This window comes from Thunnus thynnus, chromosome 23 (assembly GCF_963924715.1).
Source record: "Thunnus thynnus chromosome 23, fThuThy2.1, whole genome shotgun sequence".
In the NCBI taxonomy this organism is placed as follows: domain Eukaryota; kingdom Metazoa; phylum Chordata; class Actinopteri; order Scombriformes; family Scombridae; genus Thunnus; species Thunnus thynnus.
In genome coordinates, this window is record NC_089539.1 from 22,002,923 (window position 1) to 22,030,884 (window position 27,962).

At 37.6% G+C, this 27,962-nt stretch overlaps 3 protein-coding genes across 8 annotated transcripts in view; all 3 read right to left on the reverse strand.

Moving 5' to 3' along the window:
* Nucleotides 1–797: 797 nt before the first annotated feature.
* On the reverse strand, nucleotides 798–5,845 carry echdc3 (enoyl CoA hydratase domain containing 3). Its single transcript, XM_067582104.1, has 6 exons — nucleotides 5,654–5,845; nucleotides 4,032–4,153; nucleotides 3,592–3,689; nucleotides 2,935–3,135; nucleotides 2,077–2,255; nucleotides 798–1,148 (listed from the first exon to the last, which is right to left on the reverse strand). The coding sequence occupies exons 1-6, from the start codon at nucleotides 5,788–5,790 to the stop codon at nucleotides 995–997; spliced, it is 891 nt and encodes a 296-aa protein (XP_067438205.1). The 5' UTR covers nucleotides 5,791–5,845; the 3' UTR covers nucleotides 798–994.
* Nucleotides 5,846–7,021: 1,176 nt separating this feature from the next.
* On the reverse strand, nucleotides 7,022–17,757 carry kcnj8 (potassium inwardly rectifying channel subfamily J member 8). Its single transcript, XM_067581725.1, has 6 exons — nucleotides 17,141–17,757; nucleotides 15,902–16,050; nucleotides 14,735–14,895; nucleotides 12,920–13,059; nucleotides 10,262–10,478; nucleotides 7,022–8,931 (listed from the first exon to the last, which is right to left on the reverse strand). Exons 1-6 carry the CDS (start codon nucleotides 17,485–17,487, stop codon nucleotides 8,680–8,682), a joined length of 1,266 nt encoding a protein of 421 aa, XP_067437826.1. The 5' UTR covers nucleotides 17,488–17,757; the 3' UTR covers nucleotides 7,022–8,679.
* A 3,877-nt stretch (nucleotides 17,758–21,634) lies between these two features.
* Nucleotides 21,635–27,962, reverse strand: part of abcc9 (ATP-binding cassette, sub-family C (CFTR/MRP), member 9) — an 80,522-nt gene continuing 74,194 nt past the window's right edge. For 3 of the 6 annotated variants that reach the window (XM_067582361.1, XM_067582362.1, XM_067582359.1), the window contains 4 exons: nucleotides 27,825–27,928; nucleotides 27,585–27,718; nucleotides 27,272–27,334; nucleotides 21,635–25,080 (listed from right to left, as the gene is read on the reverse strand). In XM_067582361.1, coding sequence (XP_067438462.1) covers nucleotides 24,943–25,080; nucleotides 27,272–27,334; nucleotides 27,585–27,718; nucleotides 27,825–27,928 — 439 coding nt within the window. In that variant the 3' untranslated portion in view covers nucleotides 21,635–24,942. Of the gene's footprint in view, nucleotides 25,081–26,263; nucleotides 26,547–27,271; nucleotides 27,335–27,584; nucleotides 27,719–27,824; nucleotides 27,929–27,962 lie in introns of all 6 variants that reach the window. The other 3 variants (XR_010925825.1, XR_010925823.1, XR_010925824.1) reach the window with 2 other exon arrangements.

The window sequence follows — 27,962 nt, forward strand, 5'->3', positions numbered from 1 at the left end:
TACATTATATTTCAGTTTCAATTACTTTAACTTTAATTGTCTCTGAAAAATTATGTTTTTTTCAGTTGTCTCTAAATACTACAATACCCATGATTTTTAGCAGCTGCTGCTTTGGAGAAGAAAGCCAGTCATAGGTGCAAATCACAGCTGTAGCAAATTTAAAAAGCCTACTTGGCAATTGGGAACAAAACACCCCACCATACATACCAAATTCATTCAAAATTAACCAAGAAAATAAAAGAAAACGGATATAAAATGCTGAATGTTTTATCTGGTATGAAACAAAACTTTAGCTTCTATTCACCATTTGCGATGCACACAACAGTTTTAAGCTCAGTGGTTGGATGCTGTCATGCTGAAACGCACCCTAAGAGTCATAGTTGACCTCTCTTGTTATGTTTTGATGTACACATACTTGTACCTTTGTGTTTTTATTTAAGAGCTAGATATTTATTAACACAATTAAATATATTTTGTGCCTTGAGAGATTAATCTTGATCCAAGCCTTGGAAAAGCTCCAACTGTGCGGAAAATGACCTGGACTTAACGTCTAGAACCCTGATCATTCGAAATACCTCCTACCAATGCATAGCTCTAATTAATGCATCCATTACACAAATAAAGAAAGCAGCATTCTTTAGCTTTATGAGCTCATTATGTCATCAGCCATGAGCCTTGAGTCCTCTGGGTGTGTATTTCTTATCTCTACACTATGGCCTATAAGGCACACACTAGTTCAGGTACTTGTGTTTAGTTTGAGTGACAAGGTGGAAATCCTCAAGGAAGACAGTCAACAGTTAAAACTTCAGTTCTTCTATATTTTTTCTGATCTTCCTAATTACACATGTACATTTTAGCAGTTGTAGCCTGAACTCTGACTCAGGGCTGGCACTGATTATACCACACCAATAATTGAAAATCAGCGGCACCAATCAGGATATCCACCAGATCATTGCAGTGATCTTCTGGGACTTAAGGCCTCTCCAACAGTCCATCAGTCATGGGCTTTTTCTGTTTTATTGCTCCACACTGGCTTGCGTTTCTCTATGAAGGCTCGGATCCCCTCCTGTCCGTCTCTCAGAGCCAGGTTGTCAACCATCACCTTGGAGGCGGTGGCATACGCTGCATCTCGACCTTGAGCCATTTGTCTTTGGAAAGAAAAAAACACAAAGGACGAGATTATGTCAACAAAGCAATATGTGAAGGGAAATGTACATGTATTAATTACAGTTTCTCAAATGATTTTACATCAGTAACCCTGATTATCATCATTATTGTTATTGAAAGAAAAGACTGGTGTTAAGTATTGAATGTGACTGTGATGACACCTACAATATCTGCTGTCACACATAGTAAAGAAGCATACTCATTCTTATCATCAAGCATTTTAATCATCAATTTATCATTTTATCATGTCAGTGGTGATTTGCCCATCAGCTTTATACTCTCTCCACTATCTGCTGTCAGCAAAACCTCTGAAAGCTTTAGGACTGCTACTAAAGATTACTTTTATTATCAATTACTCTGACGATCATTTTCTCAATAAATCATTTTGTCTATAAAATGTCAGTAAATATTAAAAATGGTTCTTATAATTTTCCCCTTTAAGTGTTTTTTTTTGTGCAACCAACAGTCCGAAAGCCCAAGATATTCAGTTTGCTATTACATATGACAGAAAAAAACATTACATTCTCACATTTGAGAAGCTGGAACCAGCAAATATTTGGTATTTTTGCTTTGAAAAAAGACTAAAATGATTATTCAATTATCAAAATAGTTGCAGATTAATTTCCTGATGATAGACTAATCAATTAATTGACTACTCATAGTAAATTAATCTTAGTTGTAATTACTTGTAGCACCTGGTGGCTACTAGAAGCTGCCAAACCTTTAGCTGATAGATTTGTTTGTAAAAATGATGACACTAAAGAATGAGGGTGATGTCTTACTGATGCTAAAATGCTACATACTGAATACTAGGTTTGGTAAGGGTGACCCCCTTGAACCACCTCAAAGATTTATGAACTATAAGAACTACTGATAACCACCATGAAAAAGCATCTGTTTGCATCCCACCTTTGGAAAGTGGCCTTGCCGAGGGCTACGACAGGTCGGCTGGCCTGACACACCCGCTGGGCGATGGCTAACGTCTCCTCCTCCAGTCGCTCTTCTGGCACCACCTTACTGACTAGACCGTGCAGCAAAGCATCATGGGCTGAGATGGGAGTTCCTGTGAACAGCATCTCCATGGCGACCTGGTGAAAAGAGGAGAGCAAGTAGAGCCTGAAAATTGATTTTTATGGGTGATCCCAATATCAATATTTGAGAAACAAGACTATGTCTACAGATACACTAATGTTTACCATGTTAGCATGTTAACATTTGCTCATTAGCACTAATGTGCAGCTGAGGCTGATGGGAAGGTCATTAGTTTGACATATTAGTATTGGACGAATTTAAACTTAAGGAATCACCAAAATTATGACAATTCATCCAGAGGGGGACATGAGTATCTTAAGAAATTTTCAAGGCAATCCATGCAGTAGTTTTTTATGTATACTGTAAGGAACCCTCAAATTTGGTTATTATTTGGCAGGATATTTTACAACAGAAAAACAAATTTTATTATCAAGGCTGAAAATAACAGCAAATTTTGAACAGTCCCTAGAAAAGGAAATCTATCTATCTTTGTCTTCGTTGTTGTAAGACTATTTCACCTATTCCCTATAATATTGATCTGATATCACTCTGACATGATGAATATGATTATGCAAAGTAATTTATTCTTCTTTTACATTGTAGAATGACCAAATGCACTGATTCTAATGTTAAATTCCACATATATAGGTCTAAAGATCTATTATAATTATCAACAACTACATCATATTTGCTGCGGTTCAGGGGACAAATAACAAAAATGCTTCAGCTCTTAACCTTCCTCGGCACAGCTCTGCCAATGGCCACCGCCGGCGTCGAGCAAAACAGACCCACGTTGACACCCGGAGTGGCGAAGGTGGACTTCTCCGTCACCACGGCGATGTCACAGCTGGCAACCAGCTGGCAACCTGCTGCTGTGGCAACGCCATTCACCATGGCAATTACAGGAACAGGTATATCTTGTATCAGAGTCATTACCTGAAACACACAAGCCAATGAGAACCAGCAGGTTTTTGAAGGCAAAGCACTGTTAGCTTTAAATAAAACTGAAAATATTTAATATTTGCAGGTTTCAGCTTCTCAAATGAGAGGTTTTATTTGCTTTTATCTGTTGTATTATTAAGTGGGTTTAGACTGAATAAACTGAAGACATCCCTTGATCTGCTGATTTAGTTCACAAGTAATGTGAGTTTGTGAGGAGGAATGAGAAAATGAGAGAGAGCAGAGGTAAAGTGAGAGAAAAGAAGGAGGCAGAGAAACAGAAAGAGAGGGAGATGCAGCCAGAAAAAGAAATGAGAAAAGAGACAGTGTAGAAATGAGGGAAAGAGATATGGAGAAACAAAGAGTCCTGCAGAAAGACAGAGGGAGAGTGGAAGGGAAAAAGAGAGGTGAAGAAAGAAAGAAAGAAAGAAAGACAGAAAAGGACAGGCTAACCTCTGCGCAAGTGTGGAAGACCTGTGTGTGATATTCTCGGCCCTGAGTTGACGTCAGCTCCTTCAAGTCATGTCCAGAGGAAAACACTGGACCTTTGGCTGACACACACACACACACACACACACACACACACACACACACAAACACACACACACAGACACACACAAGCACATAAATGTCTGTACAAAAGTTCATGGAAATGCATCTGATAGTTGTTAAGATATTTCACTCAAAGCAACAAATGTGAACCACATGGTGGCACTAGAGGAAAAGGTCGGGGATCCCTTAAGTCAGTAGGATTCATCCTCTGGGCACCATGAATGTCTGTACAAAATTTCATGGCACTTCATTAAATAGTAGTTCAGAAATTTCAGACTGGATCAAAGTGGTGGACCGACCAACTGACTGACATCATCCCTCCACCCACACCACTAACATACCTGATATAATAATAACTCTGAGATCATCGCTGTCGACATCTGTCAGGATGTTTTCTCTGAGGGACTCCAGCATGGACAACGACAGAGCATTCCTCTTTCTGGGATTGTTCAGTATTATTCTCCTAAAAAGACATACATACATTAACATATTACACTCAGCATTGTCTTGGTTGCCGTTCTTAATTATGCAGTTTTTTATTCCTGCAGTGGGTTCACTTTAAGGCTTTTAGTGTTTTTGAGCAACAGTTTTAGTAGTTTAATAGTCTAGATAGTTTAATAGTCTAATAGAAAGTCTTTGTAAAAATCAAGAATAAGCAGATACATTAGTATTTTATCATATTTCATGCAGCCAAAAAGGCACCAAAAAAAGAAAACAACAATCAAACAACATCCACAGAAGATGGAAAAATGAGAATAAACTGCAGTATAGTCATTTTAAACTCACTATTCACTCCAGTTATAGTCAAAAGATTTAACACAACTTTACAATCTAACTTGTTTTACCAAAAATTATGTTCCACTTCCTCGTGTGAACTGCACATTTAAACTGTATAAAGTTAGTCACTTATAAAATGCATCTATGCACAATCTTTATGAATGAACAGAAAACATTCTTCAACTTGGTACACAGAGATGAAGACACATTTATTAAGTACTGCATTAAAGTACCATTTTGATGTATTTAGTACATCAAGTACTCAAAGTTTTCCCAATATGGGAAACTTTATGCTTCGACTCACCACCGCAGAGACAAATATTATACTTTCTACAAAAAAAATAAAAACTAGCCTGTATTGTCACTCATTAACAAACTTTGCAGAAAAATATTTTACATTTAACAGAATTCAGAAATAAATTGTGATGTACAGCTATAGATAACAAACTCCATGCACCACAACCAGACCTTCGTCTTTTCCTCTAAATCAATGCAGAACTTTATATGAAGATGCAGTATTTATATAGGAAAAAGGAGCAAATATACACAAAATGCTGCCTTTATAACTTTAAAAAAGACAAATATTGGCTCATATTGGACAACATATACACCTATACCGATCTGATAAGCCGATATATCGGTCGGGCTCTATTTTAGATGTTTTGTTACAGAAAGTGTATGAAACCTATGACCAATATAGTCACACATTCTGTCATTGTTTTACTTATGGATGGAATTGCTGGAGACCCCCTGGAACCTCCTCAAGGACCCCTGGGGGTTCCCGGACCCCACTTTGAGAACCACTAGTTTAAGGTACTCAGCTCCTACTACTACTAAATAAAAGTACTAAAACCCTTTAATACTAGTAAAAAAATTTACACTATCAACATTTTGCTGATAATCTTTTAGACTCGTTTGCCTGTTGTAGAGTTGAGAGGCATTTTAATTATCTGTAATAAAATCATCTAGAACTTTTAATGGAGACTCACTATTTTTTATTGTGTTGTTGCTATTTTTTACTTTAATCATCATAAAGTAATATGTGTGCTGAACTTATAAGAAGACCTAAACCTCCTGTAACATATGTAATAAAGTAAGAGACACACTGCTGCTGTTGAAGTTGAGCAATTTTCTGTAAATGTTGAAGCTAGTTCGCTATCTGAGAGCTAAATAACAGCTTCGTAACCTTATTCCGTTGTTTTGTTGGCGGACTGTCAGCGGCTCCTTCTCTGTCTGACAGTAAAATCGTCTCCAGTCAGTCCGCGGTGTCGTCCTGCTGAGCTGCAGGACTCCAGCAGCTCTGCACAGAAAACTACGAGCCATGTTTTCCTTCTGTTCACCTCCCGGTTCATTCACCTGTCAGAGCGACGCAGCGCCGACGCTCACTTACGAGTTTCATACGTCATCACGTAGTGTGTGACGCACTACGTTTGCTTGAGGAAAGCGTTCATGTTAATTAGGACAATGTTTTTATGTAATTTAATCCAACTATTTATAATATATTATATATAAATGCATAAACCAAACTTTACCTTATTTCTAATTGATCTAATCTTTATTACAATTCTATTACAAAATAAAAAAGCAACAAAGATCCAAAAAATATTTGAAACATAACATAACACAAAATTATTGACTGATGTTATTTGGTCATTAATCTGTAGCCCTTCATTTATTAATTTTTTTCCTCCTCCTATGCATTATTTCGTTTTTATTCTTGCACAATTGCTTTACAGCATGTTTTTTGTTTGTTTGTTTGTTTATGCCATAATTGAATTCCCTGCCACTTTGTTTTCACCTTTATTCTTTGTATTTGTTTATATGTTACTGTTTTTCTGAGTTTGACTGTTGTCAATAAAGTTGAGAGAATAAAATTTAAAAAAAGAAAGAAAGAAAAGGTAATTTTTGCATTGTCAAGAATTAAACATTAAACACATTTTTAAACATTAAACAAACAATATACAACATTAGTATCAATAATATATGCATATTTACATGGATTTACATGGATTACAAGATTGGAAGGTGTTTGTTAATACAAGAAGTGTAAGAAGTATCTTTACCTGAGTTAGAGCAAAAATAATATTTACTATTTACCAGGGCTGCAACTAACAATTACTTTCATTATCGATTAATCTGATGATTATTTTCTCCATTAATCAATTAGTTATTTTGTCAGAAAATGTCAGAAAATAGTGAATCTTGTTTTGTCTGATCAACTGTCCAAAATCCAAAAATATTCAGTTTACTATCATGTATAACACAAAAAGCTTAACATACTCACATTTGAGAAGGTGATTAATTTTCTGTTGATCAACTAATTGCTACATTAATTACTAATTCAAAGATAAAATATATATAATATAAAATATATTGTCTTTTAAATTTATTTAAATGTCTATTATATACATATTATGTATACATATACATATATTATGTACATGTATTGAGAGAGTATCTCTCTCTCTCTCTATGTATATATATATATATGTATATATATGTATGTGTGTATGTATATTATTATTATTGTAGGTATTCAGGTAATTAAAGGAAATTCAGATGAAGGAAGTGCATTTATTTTCATTCAACAAAACTGACACACAAGTGAAAAATACACATGTACAGTACAGTGATTGATTGCTACCAGAGGAAATTACCACCACTACAAGTTCAACAGTGACTTTATTTAAATCATACTTGAGCTGTATTGAACAGTATTGTAATTATTGATTTTATGATGATGAGACACAAAAGTTGCAACAGTTATGGAAACGTAATGAAAAACTGGGACTGACTGAATCAAATACACTTTTCTATAATCACCAGAACAGACAGATGTGAAACAAAACACTGGCTTCATTTAAAAGCTGGAGGAATTAATTAATTAATTAACTTCTACACCCAGATAACCTGTCGCTCAGTGAAAATGTTCTTGTTATTTTGCTGTTATTTAAATTAAAGCAAATAAAACAGGGATTGATTGCTGACGGAGGATTAATGAGGGTTCCTACCAGACACAGGATGTGTTAGAATCAATATTTATTGATGATATTTTAGTTGATTAAACAAGGCATGACTACAGTAAACCTACGATACATTAAAGCTTCATTATCATTGAATCCTTTGATTTAATTAGGGCTGCAACTAACGATTATTTCATTATCAATTAATCTTTCTAAACTGATTAGTCTTTGGTCTATAAAATGTCTGAAAATGGTGAAAAATATTGATCATTGTTTCCCAAAACCCAAGTTTACTGTCATAAAGGACTAAATAATCAGAAAATATTCACACTTTCTGAAGCTGGAATCAGAGAATTTGGACATTTTTTCTTATAAAAATGACTCAAAGTGATTATTTTTCTGTCGATCCACTGATCGATTAATCGACTAATCCTGTATTTCAGTCAATGAATAATTGTTTAATCTACAAAATATCAGAAAATTATCTAAAATTGTCAATCACAGGTTCCCAGAACCCAGTGTGAAGTCTTCAAATTTCTTGTTTTTTTCCAATCAACAGTAAAAAAACAAACAAACAAATATTTTCAGTTTACAACGATCGTCATATCTGAGAAGCTGCTGAAACCAAAAATGTTCCAGCAGGTGATGACGACCCAAACTAATTATCTAACTTAATTTTCTGGTAATAAATGGGAATAAATGATAATAATCGACTGTTTGAACACTAACCTACATTAAAGTTTGCTTGTTTACCTGCAGCAGAGTTTTATCTTCTCGAGGTTCTTGTTTATTGTATAAATCATAAAGCCGTCTGAGGCATATCGGTGATTTTGTACAATATAAATGAATTTCACTTGTCACTTATTGGCTTTGAGAAAATATCACCTGCATGTGATGTTGAAGGAAGTAGGAGTGGATGACGTTTCGTGTCTGTGCATCGGGGCCCGATAATGTGTCTGTGGAGACACAAGAGGCCAAACTGGTTGTATATTTATAGTCTCGGTGGTTGTATCAGTGCTAGACTGCAGCATGTCAGTGATTTGAGCAGTTCAGTCTGAATAAGAAATACTTTTTACTCCACGTATGTAAACATGAAGTAACATCAGCCGTAAAAGTGTTGAGAGATAAGTTGAGAGAATGCAGGGAACAGAAAAACAACGAGTCCCATCAGAGCAGGAGACACACCAACACCCATGATCCTCCTTCCCACCAGGAGGACCAGGGCAGCCAGTAGGAGGCAGGCCTCATGTCAGGTGACGGCGTTCAGGGTTTGGCCTCCGTCGCCGGGGGTGAAGAACTGGACTTTGGGTGAGACGAGCCCCGAGTTGTTCCTGCGCAGGCTCCCGCTGCTTCCTCCGCCTTTACGAATGGAGTTGTTGCGCCGCATGGAGTTACGCTTGCGCAGCGAGTTCTGGTGCGACAGCTCGCTTTTCTGGAGCGTCTGGATTAAGATCGACGGCTTCTCGTCCAGTTCTCTGGCGCTGCAGCGCGGCGTGGCTACCTGGAAGAGCAACAACATTTTTAAAACATGCAATGAATGTGTTTTTTTCTGTCTCTTAGCAAATGATGAAAACATGTCAGCAGGAGTTTATGATTCTTATTATTTATCATAACGGGATATTTTAAACACCCCTTCAAGCCCTTCTATATGTTTAATTTGCATGTAGAGCTGTAACAACTAGTCAATTAATCAATTAATCGCCAACTATTCTGATCATTTTTTTAAAAAATGTCCAAATTCTCTGGTTCCAGCTTCTCAAACATAAATATTTTCTGGTTTCTATGACAGTAAACTGAATATCTTTGGATTGTAGACAAAAAAAGACATTTCAGGACGTCATCTTGGGTTTTGGGAAACAGTGATTTATATTTTTCACCATTTTCTGACATTTCATAGACCAAAAAACTAATCAGTTAATCAAGAAAATAGTCGTCAGATTAATCAATAATGAAAATAATTGTTAGTTGCAGCCCTGTGACACACTAAAAGCAAGAGAACTAAAAGTACATTAAGTAGCAGGGGACATTGAAAGCAGCTCTAAAAAGGTGAGTTTACAGTAGGTGCTGATGCATGCTGCTGTTTATCAGGTATATTTTACGTTCACCATCCTAGTTTGGCGTGTTGGCATGGTAACATTTGCTAATTAGATATAAACATAAAGTACAAATAAGGATGATGGGAATGTTATTAGTTTGCTATATTGAAATTTAGACCCGATGCCAACAGATGAAAAGTCAGAGGATCATCAAAAGTGAGAACAGGAAATCTGTACTACTTGTCATGACAATCCAGCCAGTTTACAGTATCTGGTACATTTCAAAGGTTAAGTGACAACTTTGAGCCGCTGGTGGCGCTAAATGAAGAGTCAGGGGATCACACATCCTCCGATAATAATGTTGCTTTCAGAGGAAATGTGTCAAAACCCCTGAAAAGAAAAGAGGAGATGTGTGATTTCGGAGGATCCTTCTGTCTCTGAGTTTAAACAGAAAGTGTCGAGGAGGTTTGAGGTCGAGCAGAACCAGCTGCTGGTGTTCATATTTGGTGGAAAGATTCTGATGCTTGAACCAAATTTAATGACAATCCATCCAATAGTTGTTGAGATATTTCAGTCTGGACCAAACTGATGGGCTGACTGACATCCCGAGAGCCACGTATGGATAAAAATTCACTTTCAAAACTTTCTGAGAGTCAAAGAAAATGTGTTTGAAGCCTTTAGTGCATGAATTGATGGTCACATGATTGTTAAAACTTAGATGTTTAATGTGATAAAGTATTTTAAAGACAATAAATCATCACTCTTTAGTAATTATTGATATGAAACTCTGGTTACCTTGACTGTGTTTCCAAACTTGGAGTAGTCCACAGAGTACACGCCCTCCTCCTCCGTTACTATGGGAACGAAACGGTGACCCCACTGGATCTCCTCGGAGACGTAGGAGGTCCTGGCCTGTGTGGTGATCCCCGTCGTCTCCACCACGCCCTCCAGGATGACGATCACCTCCAGGTCGCTGCACTGCAGCTCCATGGCGGACAGGTCGTACAGCGGACTGAGATCAGAGAGAGCAGAGCGGACGCACGTTTTATGTTTCCTGTCAGGGAACTTTCAGCGAGTTCGGCTGATTTGAAGGTAAAATCCGACACAGCTCACTTATTCTAAACTGGTTTTGACTGTGTAACAATTGTTTTCATTATCAATTCATCTGCTGATTAGTTTCTCGATTAATCAATGACTTATTTGGTCTGTAAAATGTCAGAAAATACTGAGAAAATACTTTCCTAGAGTCAAATTTTGTCTAATCAATGGTCTAAAACCCAAAGATATTTAGTTTAACTATCATGTATGACAAATATAAGCTCTAGTAATGTGTTTAAACTGGAGAAAAGGAAAAGTCTGGTGTGTATATCGTCTTATTTTCAAGAAATCTCATGAAAAATACCCAAATCCAACAATGAACTGATCTATTATTATCATTGTGTCTGATATATCTCATTAATCTGTGCCGTAGAGCTCTGTCATTGTCCAAAAACCATAAAAAAACACGTCAGTGAGTCGCTCCGCTGCACTGGGTGACATTACCATCATTAACACACTGTTTATTTTAAATCAACCTCACACACACACACACCGTCCTGCTGCCAGAAATATTCACTAGAGCACCAAAACACACGTCATCCACCAGTGAAAATAACACTATTTCCTCCTGTTTCTGTCATTATTATCATTATTATTATCTCATTTAGAAAACTGAAACTACATATTTGTGAGCTTTTAAATTAAATTTGTTGTCCTTAAATTCCAGTATTTTTCAACCTGGACCCTATTTTCCCATCATTTTGGGTCTAATGGGGACAAAAACAGGCTGTAATGTAATCTAAACCTCCAACTGCACCCATCACAGTACGTCTAAACCTAAAACTGCTTGTTTTTGCTCACTGATACGCTCAGATTGTTATTATAAGTGTCTGACAATGAAAGTAAACACAGGAACCAGCAACCTGTAGCAGCACAGACCCAAAATGATGAGAAAACAGGGTACAGATTGAAAAATATAGTATAACATAGTAAACCTTATACTTTACTTAAGAAGTATGTTTATTTTTGAGTTTTTGATGTGATTTTTGCTTTTGATGATTTGTGTCCCAATTCCATATTACACAGTAATTTTATGCAGTATGTGATATATACAGATTTTCATAGTATATAGATGGTAACTTATATTAGATATAAATGCATTTCACTGATTTGTACCAACAGGAGCTTCCTGCTGGCTGAAATTATCTTGTTAAAAAATGTAAAACTTCTATTTTGAGCTTTTTTTTAGTGCAAATTTTGGCTCCACCTGCTGATGATACAAACATATCATACTGTAAAAGCTAGTAAGTGGACCTTGAGTCAACATTAGTTTGTCAAACTTCTTATTTGTTGTTTTCTGATGTGTTCCTGGAGCCTTCAAGACTTTTTGTTGAGTATACTTTATTTTCTAGTGTGAACACAACAGACTCAAAACCTGCTTAGAATGACTGTGTACTGTAGTAGGGCAAGTAGTGGCAAGTTTGTGTTTGTCCACCAGATGGAGGTATTGAGTTACACACGGTGTCAAAGCAGCTGCTCATAATCTAATCAACACTTTTTCAGGCATTTTCAGTTGCAAGATATGACATGCTACATGCTGCTAACATCCACCAATCCAGTCACACACACAAAATAAACATCATTTCAACCTTTTTTGGCTTGTGACCACATTAAAGTAGACATATCGTGCACATTTACAGCTCTATATTTATATTCTGGGGCTCTACTGGAATATCTTTGCATGATTTACAGAAAAAGAGCCCACTCTGTTCTCATTGGTTAACTTCCGTAGAGCTATAGTGGAGGGACTTCACTACTTTTTCTTGTTCTTTACTCATAATGGAAACTTCTCTCAAATTCATCACTACATGTTTGAGTCCAAATCAGGTTATAAATACATGAGTGGATGTGAACGACCCACGGAGCAACTTTAGCAACAACGACTACGGAACAGACGGCCATTTCTGGGCATGTGCGAACAATCTGACATCATCACGAGGAGGAAGTAGAGCGTTCAGAGCAGGAAGTCCTGGCTTTTGACTTTAAGGGAGCAATTTTACATACGTTACATACCTTTGACCCTGTTTAACATAGATATCCGACATTATAACAGTATAAAAATAACAGAAAATCACAAAAAGCATGAAATGTCCCCTTTAAAAGCTGTATCTACGTGCTCCCCATCATCTAAATTATCTCTAAGTTGTGAGCTCTTCAGTAAAGAGTTGTTTTCCTTTCATATATTGTTTCATTTGAATACTTTTTGTTGCCTGAAGAGGTAAAACATTCAGTATTTCAAAAGAATAAAAAACAACCAAAGATTAGAGAAAAATCAAAGAGAGTAAATATATTTCTGTAAAGTAGAAATATATTTGTTTCTATCTTGTTCCTTTTTGTCGTCCTGTGTGTTCGTACCTGTTTTTGTCAATAACGTGGCAGATGATGAGCGGGGCGAGGAGGAACAGGCTGTTGCTGGCCACGGCGCTCTCAGTCTGGACGTCGATCTGATGGATGGGGATCACCTCCCCCTCTGGTGTCGTTGTCTTTCTCACCACCTGCAAGTCATAATGAATCATGAAATAACAAATAATCCTTTCATTAATTATTATAATCACATGTATGTCCTTTAGTTTTCCTTGTTCAAGAGCTGAATTTTCTCTTTTTTTGAGTTTATAAATGAAACAAGAGGTGATAAAAATAAACCTGAAACAATTCGTTGATTATTCTATTAGTCATTTTTCAAGCAAAAAAGCAGAACATGACCTCGTTCCAACTCAGCTGTGAAGATTTGCTACTTTTATTTGTCTTATATGATAATAAATTGAATATTTTGGGGGGTTTCAGACAAAGCAGGTAGTTTGAAATGATCAGTTTGGACCTCAGGAAGTTGTGATAAGAATTTTTATCCAAGTGATTAATGGATGAATCGAGAAAATAATAAACATTAATAACAATAACGTTTGCAAATCAAGCAAACTTTGCACTTAAAAAGTTTTCTCCTCTCTTACAAAGTACTATATAGTAGCTACTAATCTACAAGATACATGGAGTCTGCACACCAGGGCTGCAACTAACGATTATTTTCATCATTGATTAATCTGATGATTATTTTCTCGATTAATCGTTTTGTCTATAAAATGTCAGAACATATTAAACTAGAAATAAAGCCTCATGGTCGTCTGCCTCCATCAATCAGTCAAGTTCCAGTTTACATCCATGTCTGTCCAGACTCATAATATTTGTAATGAAGACTTTGATAGAATTAAATAAAAAGGTATTATGTGTATTTTCCTTGTATGTGTTCACATGTTTGGCCAGTAAAACTGATTTTGATTAAACACAAAGTTGTAGCCATGACAGCAGACGATGCGTCAGATATGGATGCTGCTGCAAAGAAGCTACAAATCAACAATCACCACAGTTTCAAGCTGGTTTAGTGTCACTGATTCAGTATCTGACTAAATGTGAATTATGGTCACAATCTCCCCTTCTGTTCCTGAGTTATAGTGTTGAATAAAGGCCAGAAAAGTGTTTTTGCAGAATATTATGATGTCACAGTGAAGTTGACCTTTGACCTTTTTAGATATAAAATGTCATAATTTTATCCTGTTAGACATTTATGTGAAACTTTGTCATAATTAGCGTATTAATTCTTGAGTTATGGTCGAAAGCGTGTTTTGTGAGGTCACAGTGACCTTGACCTTTGACCTCCAAAATCTAATCAGTTCATCTTTGAGTCCAAGTGGACATTTGTGCCAAATTGCGTTCATGAGATTGGGATGGATGTGAGGTTACAGTGACCTTGACCTTTAACCTTTGACCAATAAAATCTAATCAGTTCATTCTTGCATGAAAAATGGCCGTTATAATTTCCTAGAGGCCAAGCTGACGTGTTCAAATGTCTTGTTTTGTCTGATCAACAGTCCAAAAACCAAAGATATTTGTTTACTATCATGTTTGACACAAAAAAACTTCAAATCTCACATTTTTTGGCATTTTTCTTTTAAAAAATGAGTTAAACAATAAATCGATTATCAAAATATTTGCCGATTCGTTTTCTGTCATTGGATTCATCTTTGCAGCTCTACTACATACAAAGAGAAAAACAAATAAAAACTATTCTGCAAAATTTTATTTTATTTTTATCAACAAGAAATGCAGCAACAAACATACAACAAGCTGCTCAGTAAAGATCAGAGTTCAGTCGGTGAGAATAAAGTAGAAACGCACCTGTAACCTGACGGTCGCTCCTATGATCATGCTCTTCCTGAGATCCCCGATACGGATCATGAAACACAGGCGGTTGTTTCTGACGGCGATCACGGCATGACGGCTGAAGATCAGCGTCTCCGCGCGACGGTTGGACTGAGCCGTCTTCATGAAGATACAACCTGCGGAGCGGAAAACTCACATCAGCGAACTCATCTCACCGTGTACGTTGATATTTCAGCAGGTTAGAAGTCTTACACAACACAGAAAATATGTGTGTTTTTCACCATTTTCTGATGTTGGTGAAAATAATCAGCAGATTAATCAATAATACATGTAATCAAGCCACTGCAGGGTTTAATCTGAGTCATATAAACTCCACTGCTGCAGCCTGGACATGTTGTTCAGAGAGTGATACAGATAAATGGAAGTTATGGACACATTTAATATTAACCTGGGACACTTTTTGCTACTTTAAACATGCTTAAACAAGTCTGTCTCAACAAAACAACAGTCAAATGAGCACTGAAACATGTTTTTCTTGCTGTAATCATTCCTGCTGTTCATACTGACCATTAGAAGATCCCTTCATAATGACCTTACAATGTCAGTGATGGAGGACAAAATCCACAGGAGCTAATATGAAGCTTAAGCATCCGAATGAGTCAAATCAAGTAGATATCTTTCAACGTTACAGTCTTTTTAGTGCCAAAGTTCCTCTTTTTGTTACTATACTTCCACCTGCAGCTCAACAGGGAAACACAAAGAGGGGATTTGATGCTAAAAAGACTGTAAATGTGTCAGATATCCACTTGATATGACTAACTCAGACTGCTGAAGCCTCACATAAGCTTCACAGAGACTTTTAAATACACTGTTGTGGACACACTGTGGATTTTGGCCTCCATCACTTCCACTGAAAGCACATTTGAAGGATCTTTTAACAGCCAGTATGAACAGGAGGAATGATTACAGCGAGGAAAACCTCTTTCACTGTTACTATGGACACCTGACTGTTGTTTTAAGACACACTTGAAAAACTGTCAGCTGCTATTGAGACTCGATGCTTCAGCTGTTCCAGGATCAACATGAAGGTGATAAACACGGATGTTTCATTCCCCAAACATTAGGGAAGGAGGAACCGTTTCAGCCTGATCTTCATGACCCTGAACGGTTTCTGAGTCTCACCCAGCATGACAGCATTGATGATGAGTCCCACGATGTTCTGCAGGATGAGCACGGTGATCGCGGTCGGACACTGTTCGGTTATCATCCGTCCCCCGAAGCCGATGGTCACCTGAACCTCGATGGAGAACAGGAAGGCTGAGGTGAACGACCTGCAGGAGACATGAAGGATTTAGACATTTAGAGGGTGTTTTTCAGACACACAGGTTGTTGAATTTGAGCTTAAAATGACTTGAATTATTTGTAGACTTATTTTCTGATGAGCTGAACCCAAAACCAGAATCCTTTAGTTGATTAATTGATTAGTTGATGGACAGAAAATTAATCTGCAACCATCTTGATAATCATTTTAGTAATTTTTCAAGCAAAAATGCTGAATATTTGCTGGTTGCAGCTTCTCAAAGGTGAAGATTTAAAGTGTCTTACATGATAGTAAACTGAATATCTTTGGATTTTTGGACAAAACAAGACATTTGATGACATCACCATGGTCATTTTTCACTGTCTTCTGACATTTTATAGACAAAACGATAGTCCTCAGTGTCTTGGGCCCACTTTATGATTGTGGCAGATATGATTAGTATATTTTAGAAAAGACAAATTCTCCCACTGCAGCTTTAAATTAAAAAAAAAATAAGTTTTGCCTTTTTTCTCAGAAACATTTGCTGCCATTTAAGGTATCACATTGTTCAAAAAACACACACAAAGATATAAAATGGACATAAATACAACTTATCATCATTGTGTGACTTATCATATTTGATGTTGTGTTTGAAGTTTTGAGTGGAGGTGATAGAGAAGAGAAGGCTGATGAGTAGAGGAGGAGAAGAAAGGTAGCCTGGAGGAGAGGTGACAGAGGGATAGAGGAAGGAAGGAAGGAAGGAAGGAGGGAAAGAAGTTGGTGAGCTCAGAGGGAGGTGCCAAACAGCTTCCTTCTCCTCCTGCAAACTTTACTTTATTTCCCTGGAAAGTACGAGGGCAAAAGTTCCTCGACTTCCTGTCATAGTTTATATCTTTCTATCCCTCCTCTCCTCCTCCTTTCCACCTCTTCTTATCTCCAATAATTGGAGGTAGATTGAAGTAAGGATGGATGAAAAGAGGAGAGAAGAGAGGAAAACCCCCCCAAAAAATCTGCAAAATGTTTAAGAACTTTATTTGTCAGATGAAACACACTCTAATAGTCTATATTCCACCTTTAAACTTTTATTTCATCATATTTATAATGATCTGTGTTTTTCTTACTTGACCTCGTTGACGCAGTAGGTCTCGTTCTCCCGCTTCGGGTCCAGGTCTCCGTGCGCAAACGCCACCAGCCACCAGCTCATGGCGAACAGCAGCCAACTGCTGACAAACGTCGTGGTGAAGATAACCAGCGTAAAACGCCATTTAAGGTCGACCAGCGTGGTGAAAACGTCCTGCAGGAATCTGCCCTGCTCGCGGATGTTCTTGTGCGCCAAGTTGCACGAGCCGTTTTTGGCGATGAAGCGCGCTTTGTTCACGCGGTCCCTGAACACCGGTTTGCGGGGCATCCGGGAGGCGAGCCCCGGCAGACCGAACTCCTCCGGGATGATGCTTTTTCTCGCCAACATCTTGCGCCGCTTCGGATGGTCAAGAAAACGCGTCAAAGACCGTTTTTAATTGTTCTTCAGTGCGTCTTTACGCGCGGAAACAACATGACCACCTGCAGGAGGAGAAAAAAAAAAACGCTCAAAGACGCACCGACTCGTTTTCTTCCGTCGACATTTGGGGATGTTTCGGAGTGATCGCAGCGCGCCGCCTCTGCTCAGCTCCTCTGAGGGCTGGGACGGTTTCCACTCTCCTGTTGACGTAGTCCAAACTTCCAGAGTCCAGACCCGGTCAGACCAGGGTACTGCTGCCTTCAAGGACTCTTCCCGTACCGTCGGAAATAAAAGATTCCAAAGTCTGACGCGCGTAAAATCTTTTAAAATCCCCAAATCATTTCTTAACTTACTCACATGGCACATAACCTCTAAACTATTAGTTTACAGTGAATCACGTAACCAAAGTCCAGCAATTAGTTAGACACTTGAATCATTTACGTAAAATGATTGAACTCATTCTGACTCATTTCATACGCTTTCACTTCAATTCAACTAAAGAAAACCTTAAATGGGGTTTTTAAAGTTTAAAAATTCAATCACAGCTCACATTTGACTTCTGTTATTTAGCATTTTATGTCTAATCTGGAATTTTGTCTTTATTTATTGATGCTATTTATGCATCAGATCTTCAAACTAAAATCTAAAATAAAACAAAGAGTAAACAAAAAATAAAGTTTTTTAATGATCATTTTATTTATTGAAGCAAAAAGGTTATCCAACACCTGTATCACCCATATGAAGGAACTTAACAGCTGGTTTTTACCACCTTTAGCTGCAACAACTGCAACCAAAAGCTTCCAATAACTGGAGATCAGTCTTTCACACCACTGTGGTGGATGTTTGGTTCGTTCCTCTTTGCAGAACTGCTTAAATTCAGCCACATTGGAAGGTTTTCAAGCATGAACTGCCAGTTTAAGGGGGTTCAAGTCAGGATTTTGATCAGGCCACTTCAAAACCTTCACTTTGTTTCTTTAGAGGCATTGAGAGGTGGACTTGGATCATTGTCTTTCTGCATCACCCAGTTGTGTTTGAGCTTCAACTCACAGACTTCTGACCGGACGTTCTCCCTCAGGATTTTCTGGTAGAGAGCAGAATTCATGTTTCCATCAGTTAATGGCAAGTCGCCCAGGCCCTGAAGCTGCAAAGCATCCCCCACAACATCACACTACCCCCACCATGCTCGACCGTAGGTATGATGCTGCTCTTGGTTTCCATCAGATGTAACGTGACCCCCTTGTCTTCCAAACAGTCGACTCAACTGTCTATGGAACGTCCTCCCGAAAGGTGTGAGGATCATCAAGGTGTGTTTTGGCAAAATTGAGACGAGACTTCATGCTCTTTTGGGTCTGCAGTGGGGTTTTTTGACCTCTCTGATGGATGCCATTTTCGGCCAGTATCTTTTGAGTCATAAACGTTGACCTCAGCTGAGGTAAGAGAGGCCTGCAGACCCTTGGATGTTGTCCTCTGCTCCTATGTGACTTCCCAGATGAGTCATCACTGCGCTCTTGGAGGAATTTCGGAAGGTCGGCCACTCCTGGGAAGGTTCATTAATGTGTCAAGTTTTCTCCATTTGGAGATAATGAGAATCACTGCGGTTATTTAGAGTCCCACAACATTAGAAACTGCTTTCTGAGTGTTTTCAGACGGATGTGTTTTAATCACCGTCTTCCTCATCTCTTCTGGAATTTCCTTTGATTTTGCTATGATGTGAACAAACTTCACACTGCTAAAAAAAGCTCTATTTAAGTGATGTGTAGATATAGCAGTAATCAGGCCTGGGTGTGTTTAGTCCAACTGCATCCAATTATCAATTAAGTCTGGAGATACGGGAGCAAAGACAGATAAAGACACGGGCCGAGTTGGTGTTGGATAACTTGTTTTTTGCTTCAATAAATAAAATGATAATTTAAAAAAACATATTTTGTATATTTTATATACAAAAACAGAAGACATCAGGAGGGGGACAAATACTTTTTCATGGTCTTACCTGATGATATGAAGAGCTGCAGCTCCATCAGTACGTTCAAAACCAAATGAAAAAAATTGCTAAAAACTACTGAGCTCTGTAACCACTGACTCTAAACTTCATCTCATGATCTTGCTTTTAATTTGACATGCTTAAATTATTAATTTCTAGTTGACATTGTGGGTGTATGTGATGTGTTATTGTGTGTAGTTTTGTATTTTGTATCATGTGTCCTGTTTGTTTTTTTGCTTTGTACCATTTATTATTGCTGTTATTAGTGCTGTTATATGTTTTAATTGTAAGGGACTGCAGAAGGAAATTAGCTTTAAGCTAAATCTGGTGCAGTAAATCAAATGTTAACATTTATGTTTAATTCTGTCCATGGCCCCAATAAATACAAGACAACAACTGTGCATACTATCTTTACATTGTTACAAGACCTGCTGAAGCAACTTTTTATGGCTGTAGAGATGTGAATTTAATGCCAAACGTTTACATTTCTGCTTTCTAATTTGCTGATGTAGGCTGGATTGAATTTAAATGTGTTTTTATCATCTTTCTCCCAGTGTTTCCTGAACCATTCATAACAATTTATTGATCAGAAACACTGGAGTTAATGCAGAAAAAATTACACAAATGAAAGCCAAATGTTAGCCAACCCTAATAAATAATGAGGTTTAAACAAATCAATGACAGTTTTATACAGTTAGATGTTCATAAATATGGCTTTATATTGACAAATAAGATCCTCAAGTTTACTTTTGCTGTGTTTATGATTCAATTCCTGTTTTGCATCTGGATTTTTGTTGGTCTGCAGCTCAGGAGAAAAACACACAGAAAGTAAAATGAAGACAGATTTTCACAGCTACTGTTACTTTGCTTAAAACAATGAAATACAATAAAATAATAAAGCAGTTTTTAAAAAGTAGGAAACTCTGCTGATTCACCAAAGAACTGCTAAAACTTCTTAGTTTGACATATTTCTTGGTACAAAGTCATTTATCCTACTAACTGGTTTTAAACATTTAAATGTTCCATATCAGGACCAAATTCATGTTTATCAATTTGATATTTTTTCAGCAGGTGGCGCCATTTAGCAACATATTGTGTGCAGAGGTTCATTTGCTGCAGGTTAAATGAGAAAGAAAAAAAGGCTCATTTCACTCAAAACCACTTTATTATCATTTCAAGTGTAAAAAAAATGTAGGCACGCAATAATACTTTGCTATATGTTTAAAAATTCTTGGATATACAAGCGCCTCCATACAGAATTTACACTTACATACGTTTTTTAAAAATCATCTTAAACTGGACTGTGCTTGTGAAATTGATGCCTGGTAGTTATTGAGTTGCATTCTTCAACTGTCGAGTGTGCATGAGAGCAAAGAAATGCATATAGATGTTACATGCAAACTTGCAGCAGAGGTGCAGATTTCACATAACATTTACGCCCATGTTTTGTTTTTTGTTGTTTTTTTTTAAAGGAAACGTTATTAAAATAGTTTGTTCCCAACAGCTTCAGATGGGAAGACAGAGGAAGTTATAAAGATCTGAAATCTGTTTATACAGGTGAACTTTGAGTGGAAAGTCATTTTATACTGTACAGTGAATTTTGGAAATGTTCATTTTAACTCTTAACTCTTGGGGTGTAAATATATATATATCAAAGAATGAAAAAGTGTAAAAGAGGAAAACACACCGAGCTTGAGATGAAACATCTGAGAATACAGTTAAAATAAAATAAAAATAAAAAGAAGCTGTCATTCTTGCAGAAGAATCAGTTTTGGCATTCAGTCTGTACAGTACAAAGTCATTTTTAAAATCTCATTTGAAAGCAAAGTAAGATATCATCTATCACAATAATACAAAGGGACAACAGCACCGCTCCCAGAGAGATGGGACGAGTCACTGGAACCAGTGATTTAAGAGAAAGTTTAACTTTATGAGACAGTTTGGATGCTGAATTATCTCGCTCTGCACTGTAAGTTTTATTCTCCTGTTTAATCTGTATTATTCTATTATATCTTATTCTCATCATTTTCCTCTTTTAAATTCTATTTATGTGTCTTTTCATCTTGCCTTCTGTTTCTTTCATATTTTGTCTTATGTACAGCACTTTTAATTGTCTTGTAACTATAAACTGTAAAACCACAAGAAGACACAAACATTATTTAATGCAGCAGACTGGCTGCTAATGTCAAATTAAGCAGACTTTTAGACTCCTAATAAACAGAGGGTTATGTGGGTTATGGGATTAAAATTGTATAATCCCAACATAGTTCTGGAAGTAAAAATGCTGTTTGCACAGACAGCTGTAACAGCATTTCCAACATTTGGTTGCAAACTGAAACTCTAATAGTTGAATCATCATCAGCACAAACAATGTTCAACTGCACCGAAAAAAAATAGCAATAAGACTGTAAGAATCATATCTAATCAATGAGGTTAATAATTGTGTCGCAAGCACAACTAATTGGGTGTTACAGCTGCATTATTTGATTGTTTTGGCCACTTGGGGGCAGCAGAACAAGCTGAAAACACAACATCTGATATATTATCTTATTATATATATCTCTCTCACTAATTGTGTGGGTTGTTTTGGTGCTGGGCGGGTGGTGTACACTGGGTTTATCAGGGTTTTTTTGCTGCAAACAGCTGTTTGCTGCTGCTGGAAACAGGATTGATGAGAGTGGAGTTTGTCGACTGGAAAACCAAAACAATGAGTTAAAAAGGCTGAAAAGCTCCGTAGAGCTGCAAAGACAGGAAACAATTCTCTGTGGATTCGTCATTATGAACGACACTTTTCACATAGCCATTTGAGTCATTGTTAATATAAATAAAATACTGATTTAATGCAGCTTTAACGAACTTGTTGAATCTGTTCAGCAGCTAGAAACTGATTCTCAAAAATCACTACCAGTCCAAAAAACAAGCCGTCAACATCTCTCGAGTTAAAGGGAGCTAATGTTTGGTGTCTGTTGTCCCAGAGGATAATAAGTTCAGCAATGCATGACCACAGACAGACAGAAGGCTCACTGGCTTCACACCGAGCCGTGACACCCTACAGTGTTTGTACTAGTGTAGGCATAGAAATACAACTGACAGAACAGAGAACATCACACCTGCTTTTGGCAGATTGGAGGTGGCAGAATACCAAAAACAAAATATCTAGCTTGCAAAACCTACTCACATGTTTGAAGTGTCTTCCTAGATTAGTTTTGTTAGTTTACTTGACAGATTTTTCTTCCAATGTTCAATTAAAAAACAGAAATATGATTAATTAGTAGTCATATGCTGTAAATACACAAATCTATTAGCAAGAGATGGTTCTGATCATAAATCAAGAAGCAAATTTTGTCTCTGGTATATTTCTTTACCTCCTTTACACTAAATTTGACTGCCAAATGGACCCACATACACATGACCTTCCTGTTGTTCTCTGACAATGACGCTGGTTCATCAAAGATGGCTGCTGATGGCGTTTCGATAGATTCTTTGCCATGCTGACATCATGTTGGATCGAAAACTGGTAAAAGACGTCCAGGTCCATCTCCTGGTGGACATTCCTAGTAGGACGAGGACATTTTAAGGTCTGATGGCGTCACAAGTTGCAGATGTGTTTCAGAACAGACATAATGGCAGCAAATCCTCCGATGTTCATTTACTTTGTCGAATGCCGCAACAACCGGCTTTACATCCTCATCTTGGGTTTCAGCATGAGGGCTTCAGGTTGCAGCAAAGACACATCATCCTCTTAGGTTTGATGCAACAAACGGTCGGTAAAAAACATCTCATTGATTGCAACAGCAGTGTCAGGTCTATCAATAATACTTCTATGGCAGAACTTATACAAATGTAGCACATACTACACCAGGGTATAAATGATTACGATTTTAAATTGCTGCACAAGGCAGCCAACATTCAATGATTATAAAAGGATTTAAATACAAGTTTCTCCCTTCCTTATTATTGCATAATACTAGTGCTAAATAGAAATAAAACTGATACATGTGATGCATAATCCAAAAGAATGTAACAATGTAACAAGAATTTTTTTTAAAAACAAGATAAAGACTCTTTCTATCAATATAAAATGATCCTTTCAGGACCTAAACGTTGCAACTCTACGGTATAAATGACAAACCTGAAATCAAAACCAATGAAATCTTCCATAAAACGACTTTTATATTCTGGTACTCTGTGAGTTGGCTTTTTTTTAAAAGTTGCACTTCTTATTTAACACAAGGGACATTTAAGTTTACGCTCAATTACTCGATCACTTAACTGATCTGTGATTGATTTTTAACTGATATGGTGTTTATTGGTAGAGAACGACATGGTGGGTAAGAAGATGACAAGAATAACAAGGGATGGAACCTTAAAAACAAGAGTGTTGATATTTTATGTTCTTCTAATTTTCAACAAATCCCATGAAAAGACAAAAAACAATTAAATATTGTGTGTGTCTGTGTGTGTGTTCAAAGCCTGAAATATATACCTCCTCTGTGCTGCAGATTAAAAACCACACACACACTGTTGTTTATTCTGACTCAGTCCCACACACACCATCCTGCTGCCAGAAATACTCACTAATGTGGATTCATCCACCACTGAAAATAGTCCCTGACAAATTCACCATTTCCTCCCGTTTGAGTAACGTTTGATACAAACTACAGTGACCAGCTATTTCAGGAAATCCAAGACCAATTTTAAAATATGAAACTTTATATTTGTGATCTGTTTTTTAAAGATTTACACCTCCAGTGGGAACCAATGGGCTTGGATCTGAGTGCTACAGACAACGTAAGTAAGTCAGAAAGTATTGAGAGACGGACTAAGACATTGTAGGTTTTGGTATTTTCGTGGGATTTGTTGACAATAAGAAAAATATAGAGTAAAACCAACCATATCCATTAATTATCCCGAGCCTGTGGTAACAGGAAAGATATATTTGGCTACTATCTCCCTGCCATAATTACTGATAAATCCAGAGCTAGCATTTAGCATCACATATTAGCTGTCTAGGGAAACAAAAACATATATTTTCATATTTCATATTTACATTGTAACTTTGTACTCTTTATACTGGTTACTTAAAGGTCACTAATCCAAGGATTAAGAATTTTAAATGTCTCCATTGTTTAAACTGATCGATGGACTGGATAATCTGCCTCTCATTTGAATAATAAATGGTGTGTCTTCATTTATAAAAAATAAAAAAAGGCAGTATTAAATTGTCTGATGGGCTAAAATATTCAGGTACGACTTGTTAAATTCATAAATTCCTGAAATAACTGGTGATGATAATGGTGTTTCTGGATATGTTTTCCTTTCCACAGAGAAACTTCTTGTTATTGGCGTCACAGGAGCGTTTTAGTGTCACATCGGTCTGTCCGCCTCACCGAGAAAACAAACTGATCAGTCCGTCAGTTGCCGGGTGACAACAGACGGTGTGTCTACATGTCAGCCTTGACAAATGAAGCAAACATCCCGTCCTCCTGCTCCAAAAGAGTCTCGGGTTTGTCGTATTCCAAAATGTTCCCTCGCTTCATCACAATGACCAGATCAGCTGTGAGGATGGTGTGGACACGGTGCTGGAGACGAGAGAGGAGGAAAAGAAAACACAATCAGATTCTAAAGAAATGTTTGTAGACAATGAATGGAAGAAAAAAAATACATCATAGCACAAACACTGAGTTTTCTGTTCTATTATGTACTGTTTAACAAGCCAACAAGCTCTTTTGATTGATGGTTTTCGGTGTTTCTGTGCCAGGTTTTACATTAGTTTTATTTGAATAAATGAGTGGTCTCCATAGAAAAACAAGTCTAATGTGGAAGACTAGACAACTAATTACTGAATAAGAAAGATAGTGGATAAGTTTGCTATATGACATGTGATACAACACTTTAATTTTGGTTTGTGTCTCCTGGTGAAGGTAATTTCAACCCTTTTAATCTCTTGAACCCTTTTATTTCTCCCATCTTCTCTGCTTCTCACCAGTCTGTCAATAAAAGCAAAAAATCAGCCTCAGGATCTACTCCTGCTACATAAGACCTGGAATTACCTCCACAAGCCATCTGCACTCATCTAAAGCAGTAACAAGAGACATTGTGCTAGACTAAATAGTCCTGCTGAGGGACTTTAAATGGGGGTTTGTGTAGATAATAGACATGAGAATTGGATCTCCGTTTTTTTGCAGATGATGTCGTCCTTTCTGCGTCATTGGAGTGGTAAATTGGGGCTTAAGTTTAACACTGTTGGGATAAGGGTCAGCAACTCTAAATTTGTTTTTTTTCTCCAGGAAGAAGATAGCTTGATCTGAGTGAGGGATTCAGAGACCTCAGGGTTTAAAACGGGTTGTGAGATAGATGCATAATAATACGACACAGCGGTTCACGGAGAGTTGAGTCTCAAAGCAAAGCTCTTAAATTCACTCTGTTGTGATCCTGGAGTTAAGCCAACTGCTCAACTGGGAGGAAATACTGGGGTGAAATAGCGGGCTAAATCTCTCAGCACACCTGGGACCACCTCAGGACACCCCCTCAACAAATGTTTGTAGCCGTTATTGGAGAAAAGTACATCTAGGTGTGCTTTGCGTGCACAATAATCTTAACACATTTTTGGACATATTCTAAACTAATCCTGCAAGAATTGTAGACCATTTTAAATTTAACTACCACCACACTATACACTGTGGCCAAATTGTGCAGCACGGCACTGTACCGGACTGTACTGCACTGTAAAAGAGCATGCAGTAGGTTTTTTTTGGTACCAACCAGGCTGTCAGTGGCAGTAAGGCTTCAGCAGACTCAGACTCAGACTCCAGCACTGACTCAGCCAGGAAAGATGGGAAATAGAAGAAAAGAGAAAAGGCAGAAAGAAAGCTGGGCTGAGCCAAAATTGTGCTGGGCTGATCCAGGTCTACTTGTGAGTCCTCACTAGCACACTGAAGAGGCTCTCCTCCTGTGCTAGCAGGTTGGGACCTGAGTCATTTTCCACCAAGATCCCTGAGGAGAAGACCAACACCTGCTCGGCGTCCAGGATAGAGGACACAAGGTGCTGGAGGCAGGACGAAGGCACAGAAAGGAAGACGAGGTGGGGGAAGGGAGAGAAAACATCATGGAAAGGATAGAGAGAGTGAAGATGGGGGTGAAAGAAAAGCAAAGGCAAAAGCAAGGATAAGAATGAAAAGGTAAGGGAGGATGTTTGGGGAGTGCAGAGATAAAAGTAAAGGAAAAGAAAGATGGAAAAGTAAACACAAGTGCACAAAGAAAAGGAAAAGTGTAAAGGAGAGGAACATGATTGAAGTAAAGATAGATAGGAGGGGAAAAAAAGGTGGATGATAGTGGGTGGAAAAAGAAATAGTCAAGAATAATAGAAAAAGAAACGAGGGAGGAAGAGAGAACAAACGGAGGACAAGACAGCATCACATACAGAGAGAGAGAGAAGTCAGAAAAGGAAAGCAGATAAGTGAAACAAGTGGCTGAGAAGACTGACTTTACATTAAAGACACTAAATAAATAATACGGAAAAATAGTTAGTGAGAAAAGGGAAAAGATGCAGGAAAAGGATGCATAAGGCATCCTAAAGGAAAATATTATGCGATAGATGCACATAGAGCTCAAAGCAGGAGAGCTTTATATCTGTATCTATCAGCGCTAAACAGACCTTGAACACACCTTTGCTGTAGGACTGGAGTTTATTGATAATCTAGTGCAAAAAAAAGTTGTGATTTGTATCAGACTTGCTTCAAAATCAACAAGATAACAGACTGAAAGACTTACTGCGATTGTAACGACCGTTCTGTCTGCAAAAGCTGTCATCACAACTTTTTGTAAGATGTTCTCCTGAAGAGGGAAAGAGAAAGTAAAAGTTGTTAATTGAAAGGGAATAATTAATAATTCCAAGTTTCCCAATGAAGTTCAAGTCATGCTTGAAAACTAATGTTATATTATGTGGTAGATGACTTACAACTACCTTCTGTATCTTGATTTAGACTGAAAGTTTCTATGGTGATAACTGATTTCAGGGGGGTTTAATCTTCCTCACATGACTGAGAATTGTACATTATCTGATAGTACAGACACACAAACACACCGTGGCCATATCTATAGATGCTGTGGCTTCATCCATGATGAGGATGCTGCTCTTTCGGACAAAAGCTCTCGCCAAACAGAAGAGCTGCCGCTGACCGACGCTGAAGTTCTCCCCGCCTTCTGTCACAACCGCATCTGGACACATAAAACAAGACACATTCAATTAAGCTCTTGATGCTAATCAGAGTATCCCGCAGAACTTGAAAACTGATATTTAGATGAATTATTTTTATTTGAGTACCTATTCCTCCAGGCAGCGCCTTCACCATGTTCTTCAGCTGAGCGATCTCTAGCGCCTCCCAGAGTCGATCATCAGTGCACGTCCTCTCTGGATCGAGATTAAACCTGCGACGGGACACGGTTCACGCAGAGTTTCACA